The 12,502-nt window shown below is 35.8% G+C and overlaps 1 protein-coding gene across 2 annotated transcripts in view; it reads left to right on the forward strand.

The window, feature by feature from the left end:
* The window catches only part of hpse2 (heparanase 2), a 123,134-nt gene extending 120,192 nt beyond the window's left edge, over positions 1 to 2,942 (forward strand). For both annotated transcript variants that reach the window (XM_039657146.2, XM_089117206.1), the window contains exon 12: positions 2,277 to 2,942. In XM_039657146.2, the coding sequence (XP_039513080.1) occupies positions 2,277 to 2,439 (163 nt within the window). In that variant the 3' untranslated portion in view covers positions 2,440 to 2,942. The remainder of the gene's footprint in view (positions 1 to 2,276) is intronic.
* The last annotated feature ends 9,560 nt before the right edge of the window (positions 2,943 to 12,502 follow it).

Consider the following 12,502-nt stretch of genomic DNA (forward strand, 5'->3'; position numbering starts at 1 on the left):
CAGTCTTGATCTCACGTGACCTAATTTAAAGGCGTGCAATATCGCGATTTGACCGCTACGGCGCTGTGGCGCTAGAGTGTAATGCAGCACTTTACAAATGTTATTGCGGTAAAAGAAAAAAACAGCGCAATATATGACGGAGTGCATACGAATCCGATTCCGAACTTGCAAGGTTTGGGAAAGTTTCACAAAACTTCAAACCAAGAATGCTGTCTTGTGCTCGTGTGTCCTTAAAGAGGAAACATCCCGGCAAAAGAGGAGCCGATGAGAACTGAGTGTCCTCCAGCTGGAGCTAACTACTGTAACTTGCTCTGAATCTCTTTATTAGATGTATGCAATACTACTAATAATAGTAAAAATATTATCAATAATAATATAAATACAGTAATGTAATGATTTATTTTGCATAGAATAAAGCTTGATTGAGCTTAGGAGTCAGGGCTGTTTTTATTATTGTAACCCTATTATGTTTTATAGTCTTATCACTTGCCTGTACTGACTTACAAAAGGAGATGTTAGGAAGAATATCATGGCAGTACTTTTTCATACTGTAAATTAAAAGCCGGCCAATGAGAACGTCTCTGTCAGCTCAATTGTCATGTAAAAAAAAAAAAGATTGTAATTTTATATTTATAAAAATGGGTTACAGATACATATATTACTATTCTTTGTGTCCTGAAGTAAATGTCCCCTTTTCTGTTTCAGTTCTAAGAAAAGCAGTGGGCCTATTAAACAATGCTTAGAGAGCATTTGTGTATGATTTGAGTTGGACTTAAATCTGAAAACGTAAAGAGAATGACCTGTTTAGTTGACTCTGATTATATATATATATATATATATATATATATATATATATGAAGAGTTCAGATGCAAAAGCCTCTAAATGCCATTTGAAATTTTCTTCTTTAATGATGATTTTTATCAAACTTGTATATTTAAGTTCAGTAATTTCATTTAAATAACAATTAATAGGTAATTATCATTGCCATTTAAGTGAAATTACTGAACTTAAATATACAAGTTTGATAAAAATCATCATTAAAGAAGAAAATTTCAAATGGCATTTAGAGGCTTTTGCATCTGAACTCTTCATATATATATATTACGGGAAGTATATAACTCAATGTTTTAACTAATTGAAAAAGCTGAATAATCATTCCAAACGTACTGATTGGCCCGCAAAATAATCGACGATTAGTCTAATAATCGTTCTAATAATCGTTAGATTAATCGATTATCAAAATAATCGTTTGTTGCAGCCCTAAATACCTTACCTGTTGAGCAATAAAAAATGTCGCTTTTACATTTCAAATCCCTCTGTTCTCTCCATCTCCGAAAAGCCAACCAGTGTTGATCCTCATTTTATTACGAGCTCTGACATGTTCTCTATCTGCCACCAGACTCTCCTTTGTCTTTTTATGATTCCTCGAAGGTTTGAGATTTATTCCTGCTCCATGTTGAATTTTCCCTTTTGTTGAAACGACTAACCACTGCCACACCATACACACGTGAAGTACTTTTGTCTATTTACGGATTTGACAAGAACCACACGGGCGACCAATTTCCTGCAAAAACCTTCCCGGCAGGTCTAAAATATAAACACTTATAATAGGCTTACCATAGTGAATCAGGGTGAGACGCACACACACACAAAAAAAAACATTTGGTTGGCTACATTTGACAATCATTCAACAATTAACTATGATTTGAAGAAATTTGAGAATGATTTCTGGAGTATCAGAATAGTATTGTTTTATACTATAATATTGTTTATTATTATACTATAATATTGGTTTTAAAATATTACAATAAAAACAGTTCAAATGTAATAATATTTGACAATATTAATGTTTCAAATTAATTTAATATATTTGGTTTGCATAAGAGAATTTCAAAAACACAAAAAAATCTACCGAACCCAAACTTTTGAATGGTAGTGAATAGGATCCGGGTGTTCTGAGCACTCATACTGGTGATGTTTGTTTTCTACAAGGTTGATAATGCAGCTATAGCTCCCTCTAGTGCACCAGCAGAGATATTACACATTTTCTTAGACATCTTTTCCCTTGATATAACTGGGTCCTAAAACCAGCTGTTTTTGTCTAAAATTAAACTTGGACTGATGTTTGATTTAAAATGAATTAAGCCTGTTTCAATTATTTTGGATTACGGCTCCTCATTGAGTGTCTGCAGCTCTCACATTATTATTTTGATATAAAACAGATTGTCAATCCTCCCATCTGCAGCATCCTAACACCCTCCCCTTTGCTCTGCAGGTCTGTGCAGCTGAACGGAGAGCACTTGCGTATGGTGGACAATGAGACGTTCCCTGAGCTGAAGCCACGGACGCTCAGGGCGGGAAGAACGATAGCTATGCCGCCTGTTTCAATCGGCTTCTACGTCATCAAGAACATTAACGCTTACGCCTGCCGTAGATAACACACACTGACCGACCTCAGACGATCTTCTGCTCAATGCACCAGCTCCTCATGGCCTTCTCTTTTAATAAGCCCACAGAGACGTGGAAAAGACCCCTTCGTTCAAGCAAGGGCTGCACTGAATGCTTCCTACAACCTTTTCTCCTCTCTTTTTCCGCACAAGAGCAGCTTGACTTGTGGAAAGTGAATGTATATTGGCTGCCCTTTTGTGTTTTTGTTGTTTTTGGTGTCAGGAGCATATAATGAAGTCTCTGGCCCTGTTGGACGATCGGATCACAAATGCAAGTGTAAACGGAGTCTAAAACGTTTAGTGTCCACTTTCAACCACTTCCAGTGGTATAGTGTAAGCGTGTAAGCGTAGTGTAAGCGCTCATGTGGTTTAATGCATTCGAACATCCACAAAAGACTGCCTTCTGACCTAATGCGTAAACATGGGAAGCGCACTAGACAGATAGGATTGAAACTTTGTCGGATGAAGACCCATGTTTGGTTTGAAGCCGAAAAATCAACGCATTCTCACCCCAAGGCGTCACCTTTGACCATGCTTCAATATTTGACGTTTTAGACGCCCTTTAGCGTCACTTACATGGCGCAATCCTACGGCGTCATCTAACTGACGCTAAAGGAAAGCGTCAGTTAGAGGACGCGGTTAGGTTTAGGTGTGGGGTGGGGGTAGGGTACACGCGATCCTAGGGCGTCATCTAACTGACGCTAAAGGGCGCCTAAAGCGTCAGATATTGAAGCATGTCCAAATGTCAGTTAAGTGACGCCTTGGGGGTGAGAATGGGCTGGAAAAATGAACCAAGCACAATGTTCTCCCACCGTTTCTGATTTCTAACACACTTCTGATTTTCTATCACTGCGTTCGGCTTGGACTTACGACTATCAGAGCAGAAACTTAAGCTCTCTGATCACGTTTATATGGAAATTGTGCAAGCTTATTTTGTCCATTAGATCAGCAAATCTGAAAAACACATACATTTACCAGCCCATAGACCATCTGCTTGAAGAAATCAGGACAGAAGTGGTTGAAAGTGGACAAAAGAGATGTAAACTACAAACCCAGAGCTAATGTGCAGTTCAGATGTGGTAAAAATCATTTTGAAGTAGGCCTAGGCTGAATCAAACTTTTTTACATTTTCTGCTTTGATTTTGGGAGAAAACGACACTCTTAAAAATAAAGTTTCCATGAAGTGCTCCTATTATGTTATTTTTTTAAAGAGTAACTAAACACTAAACCAACATTTTTAGTTAATGATCTGTAAGAATGGATCTTTATTAATACCAGTCATTGATTCAAGTAACTTTTTTGACATTTGTGTATAAACTGTTATATTTCTACAATATATGGTGTAAAAAGGTTGAACGGTGGCTACTGCAGTTGAATTTTCCTATTGGATGTTCCGCACTTTGTGACGTACGCAGGTTTCAGCTCACCACGCGAGCTACGCCCTTGGCAGTATAAAAACCAGCTGTCGTCAAAACCACTGTAGGGAGTCAGGAGTTGGAATTGCGAGTATTGAAAACGATCAGGATAGAGTGTTTTAGCATCTATCTCCGCTTGGGTCACCCCACTTTTTCGGCATTTTCAAATATTGCCAGTGGGTGGAGTCAGGCTCTGACCAGGGGTTTAGTTACCCTTTAAAGGTTCCTAATTTTGTTTTGGAGGGCTCCTACAATAGGCGAAAACCCCCTCTTTTCGTGAGCCTACTCTGCTCTGATTGGTCAGATGTTCAGCCCAGTCTGTTGTGATTGGTCTACTGCTTACAGTGCGAGTTGGAAACTAAACGTCCATTACCATATCTGAATTTCAGCTCCGGAAGCTTCCTTAGCACTTGATACACAGTGATACGAACCGTATGGTATTATTCAAGCCTTGATTAGTCCTCATTTTTTTAGATGTGCATACAAGTGCAGGAAACAGCGCCTTCTCAACATGCCGACAACATGGGCGGGTCAAAGCAGACATTGTTTGCTGGCAGCCAATGCAGACCATAGGGCTGGTATTATGCAAATTTGTTAGGTTTGTACACTCTAAAAATTGCTGGGTTGTTTTAACCCAACTTTGGGTCAAATATGGACAAACCCTGCGATTGGGTTACATTTTTTAATTGCATTTTTAACCCAACATTTGGGTTTGTCCATATTTGACCCAAAGCATTTTTAGAGTCAGTCTGTCTGTCTATCTATCTATCTATCTATCTATCTATCTATCTATCTATCTATCTATCTATCTATCTATCTATCTATCTATCTATCTATCTATCTATCTATCTATCTATCTATCTATCTATCTATCTATCTATCTATCTATCATATATCTATGCATCTACCTACACTCTAAAAATTGTTGGGTTGTTTTAACCCAACTTTGGGTCAAATATGGACAAACTCAAACGTTGGGTTAAAAATGTAATTAAAAAAATAACCCAATGGCTGGGTTTGTCCATATTTGACCCAAAATTGGGTTAAAACAACCCAGCAATTTTTAGAGGAGGTTCATGTAGGAAGTATTGGTGACTCGTTTCAGACCGTTCAGAATCTTACATTTTTTGAAGGGGAGACAATAACTTTATTTATTGTGCACTTTGAACTTTGCAGAAACTACATAAAACACTACATGACAGATAATTTTCGGAAATAAAAAATATAATAGGGGCACTTTAACATCCATTGAATTTTCTGGACCTTTATAATGGGGGGAAAAAAGGTTCTTTTAGATTTTTTTTTTTTCACTGAAAGTTTATTTGGGAAGCCAAAAAATAGGTCTCCTATGGCATCGCTGCAAACACGCCTTTTGGAAACTTTACTTTTTAAGTGTGTGTGGAACGGATTTAAACATGGTGAAACGTGTTAAACAGAACCGACAGTGCGACGCTCCTATTGGTCGCTGGAAACATTATCAGATTAGCCCAAATATTTGAATGATGAAAATGCACAGGACGAAAGATTTAAATGACAGCCGTTCCAATTCTCTGGAGTTCTGTGGGAGCAGATTCTGTGTGGGCCTGTCCGTCAGCTTAATGTGATTTAGCCGAGTAGGACGTGTTCCTGGATCAACATCCGTGTTGGTTGTTAAACAACATTCCAGTCTGTCAACCAATCAAATTTTACGAATTGAGTTAAGGGGCCTGAACAATGTTCTTTTCTACCAATCGTTTCCCTTGGATGTTAAAGGGATGCTCCACTTTTTTGGAAATAGGCTCATTTTACAACTCCCCCAGAGTTAAACAGTGGAGTTTTACTGTTTTCGAATCCATTCAGATGATTTTTTGATATTTAGAAGAATATCAGTAAACAGACAGTTTCTGGTCCCATTGACTTCCATAGTATATTTTTTCCTACAATGGAAGTCGATGAGACCAGAAACTGTCTGGTTACTGATATTCTTCTAAATATCGAAAACGGTAAAACTCAACTGTTTAACTCTGAGGGAGTTGTAAAATGAGCCTATTTCCCAAAAAAAGTGGAGTATCCCTTTAAGAGTAGGGTTGCAAGTGTAAGGACTGCAAATTGCTTGCTAGAAATGTTGTTCCAGGACCAACAACGGAGGTCAATCCTCGCACAAATATCAGTTTGATCTAAATTACTGTTTTAGCGTCTTTGATTCTTGTAATCTTTGTTTTTCATCACAGGACAGTAAATCTGTCCTTTACATCCTCTTTAAAACTTTGCCATTTATGTGCTGACTAATATCTTTTGGCTTGTTTTTTTTTTAATACTTTTTATATATATATATATATAAACTCAACCTGTAAAACGGTTAAGGTACGATGGGAAGATACTAAAATATCCTTATAGTTCATTGCTAAATTTGAAAAGTATCACATAATACACAAAACCGTCTTTATTCATTTCAATATTCATTGGTTCTCTGAGAAATACTGCTCTTTATTTATAATGTTTACAAGTTTACAAGACTTCCCATTGTAGCTCAGACTCTTTTGAAGCCTGAAAGGAAAGAGTAGGGAGTTTTTGAAGTTTGCTGAGGCGCTCAGGAAATTAGCTCAATTGTTGTCCTTTGGTGTCATGCATTCATGTATACTATAACAGTGTGAACCTGAGCTTACAGTTCTCCAGTTTTAATTTGCTATATTAAACACTACCTTTATTCTGTGTTGATACAGGGGCCGTAAAAGTGTTGGAAAGTTAAGTCACGCTTAAAAATGCAATAAAAAAAATGTATATTGTAAGATTAAGTGTTGCTTAAGTGTCCAAATACTTCTAGAGCCACTATAAATCCCATGTACAGCGATTCCTTTGTGCTGCTATCTGACTAAATAATAGTAATAAGCATGATGAGTGACAGATGTTTCTGTACAGGTTTAAACATTTTGTTATATTAGTAAATGTATTTACAATTGGTTTTTGATTTAAACAGTGTGCTTCCTAATTCTATAAATATTATTTATATAAGTGTTTGTGTGTGTGTGTACATATTGTGTTGAGAAAAACATGACTTTTATTTAAGTCACAACATTTTGTCAGATAATATTGTAGAATAATGACGTACTTTTTTTTGTAAAACATACTGATGTTAATGTTTGGCAATCAAAAAAGCCTTTTTATTTTCAATGTATTGAGTTGCTCACAGTGCACACTTGTTTTGCATTGGATGTTCTTTGGTCTTTCAATCACAAAGCCAAAATTGCACTTCAGCTTTCACGGTTATATGAATTCTGTGGATTTTTTGGGGGGGAAATTTTGGCTTTTTAATTGGTTATGACAGCGTGTATAGTCAACGCATTCTTTGGGATGAGAACGGGCTCGTATAGTCCAAATTTTTCCAGGGTCAAAAATTCTAATGTTTTATTAGATTTCGGAAGATTGTTTTGTGATTTAGAGATTTGTATTGTAAAATGACACTTTTAGAAGCTTTTTTGTTTTTCCTTGAATGTGTTTTTTGCAAATTTAGAGTTGTTAATATTTTTTCTGTTAAAGAGCATTATTTTATTATGGAAATGTTTATGTCTGAATATTATTTTTCTCAAAATATATAAATAAAATAGTAGTAAAAAAAGTAGGTTTTGACCTCTTATTTACACTAATTCATGTAAATTCAGTGTGTGTGTGTGTGTGAATAATAACCCATGAAGAGTGTGTCCTATGACACGGATAGAGGCTGAATTGAATTCCAGCACATGTTCAAGAGTGCAAGCTATGAACTCTGTGATTTATAAATGGGCCTGAACACAAAGAAATAAATTGTGACAGTACGCTGCAATGGGTAACCCAAGACCGAGCGCTTTATGTTCCAATAGGTCACGGGGATAAGATCAACTCGCAAGTCTTCAAAGGCCCGGCAGGGTCCTCAGCCCAGCGCTGGAGGGTTCACAAAGGGAAGGAGCCCGTTCGCAGCTCGCACACCAGCAGATGTTCCCTTTCCGAGCAGCTGGGACAAGACTTTGTTGAGAAACGAGAGCGAACTGTGGTGTCAGAGCAATCGTGTGCAGCACTAAGTGATGAGAACCATTTGCACCTGAATGAGACTCATATTTAGATAAAGGGGATTTTGATGTCTTCTCATCTAAACTGCTACAAAATTATAAATTACATGTTTTTTTAAATGATGGAGTAAATGCATCATGTATTTGGAGCAAAGCAAAATATTTTGCCTTGACATGCTGCCTATATTAACTGTACTTAAGTGCATAAAAATAACATTATTTTCTAAAAGGAAACATGTCTGCAGTTCACATATGGTTCATCTTAGACTTAGCGTGGTTCACTCATAAACATAAACCAGGCTCTTTCACACTTGGTAAAGAGTCACAAAGTCTGACATGACCCAGCAGGCCTTGATGCACTTTTTCCGCTGCTTGTTCAAATTGCTTCGTTAAAATAAGTTAAAGCAACACAATTGCTGTACATTAACTTAATTTAATTGTTTTCAATCCACTTAAACGTATAAAGTTGAAGTTCAGTTCAATCTGTTTTTCAAATTAAGTGTTATTTTATGTGTTTTTGAGAAAAGGGGGAGACTTGATAGTGTGTAATACAGTAGTGTTTTATGTTCAGTTATGTTGTAACTGGGTGTGGAGCATGTGCGGCAACTGCTTTGCTGATAACATTTAAGATGCTAATGTGTGCTATTGTTTTGTAAATTCAGTTGTGTGACACTATTATATGACATTGAATTTGAAATTTCCAACTTCCCCCTTCTGAAGTCGTGATAAGCTTATCGCATTCAAATTTTGACTTGAGAGGGCGTTCATGTCCATTTTTTTAACTATAGGAAACTGTAAAAGCGTATTTATAATTATTTAAATTGCACATGAAGGCATCATGGCCTAAATCATGTTATCCAACACTTGTTTTCGGTGTGGGCATTAGCACAAGTAAGCCAAGTTACATATTCAGATTACTTTTTCAACTATAACGCATTACTTTTAAATACAGCCTACATCAAATAAGTAACACACACTCTAAAAAAAAAATCTGGGTTGTTTCAACCCAAATTTGTGTAAAATATGGACAAACTCAAATGTTGGTTAATGTACTGTTGAAAGGGAAAGTTTAAGTTGAGTTAAAATTTGAAATTACATTTTTAACTCAACATTTGGGTTTGTCCATATTTTACCCAAATTTGGGACCAAACAACCCAGCATTGTTTAGAGTGCAAGTTACTTTATTGTTTTATTGATTGACACCTCTTTCCCGATGTTGAGACTAACCGGAAGTGCAGAAGCGTTGTGTAGTGCGCTGTGTAAACATGATATTAAAACATATGACCCATAATTCCAGACTAAATGTGAGCAGGCATGTATTCGTCTCACTTGCACAAAAACATTTTCAGTATCCCTCAAAATGAATAAAAACAGAGACATGCAAAAACAAACCTGCAATAATTAAATTTTAAAATACACAAATATAGTTTATGTAACCTACTTAATCTCACTTTTATTAACCAATGTCTTTGCTGCAATGATCTAATTCAGCCATGCTAATAACCACAATTAAATGACTAGATAAACACGTCTAAATGTCCATAGCCTAGGCCTATATGCTATCCTAAACAGTAGGCCTATGTGTAGATTAAAGTGTCCCAAATGCATAGTAGCCATCCCAGCTAACAAAGTTAGGTTCTGAGAACGTTTTTCTAACGTTCCATTTTGGTTGTGGGAACGTTAATTTAAAATGTTCTAAAAACGTGGAAATGTCCAGTTTGCTTAACGTTGCTGGAACGGTGTCTTAATGTTTGCAGAACGTTGCTGGAACGTTAGCATAATGTTGTTAGAACGTTATCCTAAGGTTAGCATAATGTTGCTGGAACGTTATGAGAACGTTTATCAAACACAAATAACCTGATAAAGACGTTCCGATAACGTTGTTCTAAGAACGTTTTTTATCAACGTAATGAGAACGTTCATCAAATACAAATAACGTGATAAAGACGTTCCAAGAACGTTGTTCTAAGAACGTTTTCTCTCAACGTTACAAGAACGTTAATAATGTTATATGAACGTTCCGAAAACATTATTTTAATAACGTTTTGTCCTAACATTTAAACAACTTTTAAAGAACATTAGTGGATGTTCTGGGAACGTTCCCTGTTAGCTGGGATGTTGAAAAGAGCATAGATATCCACAATAAAGGCTGAAGTCATACGGCGGAGTTTCTCTCGTCATCACCGGCGGCCATCTTGTCAAACGGCTTTTTTACAAACGGCTTTCTTACAAATGTTATTAATGTGGCTATAATAGAGTGTCGAAGTGATGACGTCACTTTGTAGGACGACTCGGAAGCTAGCGGCGCATGGGTTCCCTCGGTCGAAAAGCAATGCATTTTCCCCATAGACTTTTGGAAAATCGCAAAAAATAAGATCTGTGTTTAACAAAGGGTTGTGACCCTTACACGTTTTGTCTAGCAAGATAATCTTTACAAGTTAATCCACAATTTATACATTTTGAAGCCTATATAAAGATTTTAAAAAACACAATCAGACACAATAAAGTTTAAAAAAAACACAAGCAGGGTATAACTGTGTGTTCTATGTCATAGATCAAAACGTGAAAATATTTACAGGCTTTGTTCACCACAGACCTTTTTTCAGGCGATTTAGCAAAAACCCATTCAAAAATCCCATAGACTTTAGAGCGCTAGTGCTGAAATGCTAACTCACTTCCGCGTTTTGGCCTACAGAGTGATGTCGTAACTTCGGCACTTTATTCTGGGTGATTATTTATTTATACACTTATTATTCATAAGTATACAGTGTCATAACTACATCTCTGAAGTTTATAACAAACCAAACCGTTTGAAAATCGTTAGAAAATTAAGCAAGTTATGGTTATTTAAAAAGTACATGCACCATTAAAACACAATGTCACGAGTGAGCTACCTGTGACAAGACGGCCGCCAGGTGCAGATGTCGACCATGGACGAGATATCTAGCCTTTTTTGTGGATATCTATGGAAAAGAGTATGCCAGAAGTCCTCGGATGGTTTACTATTTTTCGGTGGATTTTCAAAGTGTGAACCGTGCTCAATATAACGGCTAATATTTTGCCCACAACCTGAGGAACTACAAAACGAGTAAAAAGTGTTTAAAATAAAACTACAAAATATAGCGGATATGAGCGACCCACAGATGTTTAGATAAAGGTTTGAGTGACGAATCTTTTGTAACTTTTTTTACTCTGCCCTCGCAGACCTTTCAGCCTCATGAGGTTTATTGATTTCACTTTTGGTGTGAAGGGCCCTTTACTTTTGCCAAAAATATAGCCTATTTTACTTTTTTTTATAAAAAACAAACAAAACAAACAAAACAAGCAAGCCCAGTCCAGGTGAGAAAAAGTAGAGCTTTTTACTTTGTTTTCATAGAAAGAAACACAATTAGTTTGAGTAATTGTAACACAGTGTTTATTATGAGTACAGCTTTTTACTGAAATTTTGACTAAGAACCATCAAAGTCACACATTTACACTGCAGAAGTAAAATAAAATAGATTTTTGTCTTAAATATCAAACCAAATAAAATATCAAAACAACATTAATTTATTTGAGATTCAAAACTCCATAAGATTATTATTTTTAATTTGAGCAATAAAAATGAGAATTTTGCATTAAAAAATAAAAATACTTTCAACCAAATTTTGGAGTTGTTTGTTTTCCAATGCAAAATGTCCTGACTGACCTGCAACCTTGATTTAATTATAAATATGCATGATCGTTGTGAAACAAACAGGTAGGTCTTTGTCATTTGATCAAAGCTGACAATCAACAGCATGTATTCATATACAGACATAATGAAGTGTGACGTCTCTTTCTCTGTGGACTGGAGTTCTGTGAAGAGTCAAACTACCTTTGCGTGACTTCCCTTGCTTTGCCATACACACTGTAACCAAACCCAGCGTGAAAATGTTTATACTGTTGACCCTATTTGAAAGACTCAGAACCCATCCCCCTTGAGCCAAGATGGTGGATTTCATGATGTTTACACAATATATAAGCCAATTACATAGTTGGTACAATGGTAAATTCTTGCATGTGTGTGTCATTGACTGAACAGAGGAAACGTCAAATCTCTAAAACATTTATTTAGAATTTCATGCAGAGAGAAAGAAAGAAAGAAAGAAAGAAAGACAGAAAGAAAGAAAGAAAGAAAGAAAGAAAGAAAGAAAGAAAGAAAGAAAGAAAGAAAGAAAGAAAGAAAGAAAGAAAGAAAGAAAGAAAGAAAGAAAGAAAGAAAGAAATGTAAAAATATCACTGTAAAAATGTAGTAGGCCTAACTTACGTTTTTAAGTTAAACCAACCAATTTAATGTCTGTAGCATAGCCTACTCTACTATACTAGTTTGGGAGTAGCTAAAAAATGAGAAGATATAATTATCTATTTACATTTTTAAATGTAGGCTAATTTAAAAAAGTTGTTTTTTCCCTTTTATTCATTGCAGCATTATTCAGTCATAATTTCAGATTATTTTATTTTATTTTATTTATTAAGAAAGAAAGAAAGAAAGAAAGAAAGAAAGAAAGAAAGAAAGAAAGAAAGAAAGAAAGAAAGAAAGAAAGAAAGAAAGAAAGAAAGAAAGAAAGAAAGAAAGAAAGAAAGAAAGAAAGAAAG

The sequence above is a fragment of the Pimephales promelas genome, chromosome 11 (assembly GCF_988280905.1).
Source record: "Pimephales promelas chromosome 11, fPimPro1.hap1.1, whole genome shotgun sequence".
Lineage (NCBI taxonomy): Eukaryota > Metazoa > Chordata > Actinopteri > Cypriniformes > Leuciscidae > Pimephales > Pimephales promelas.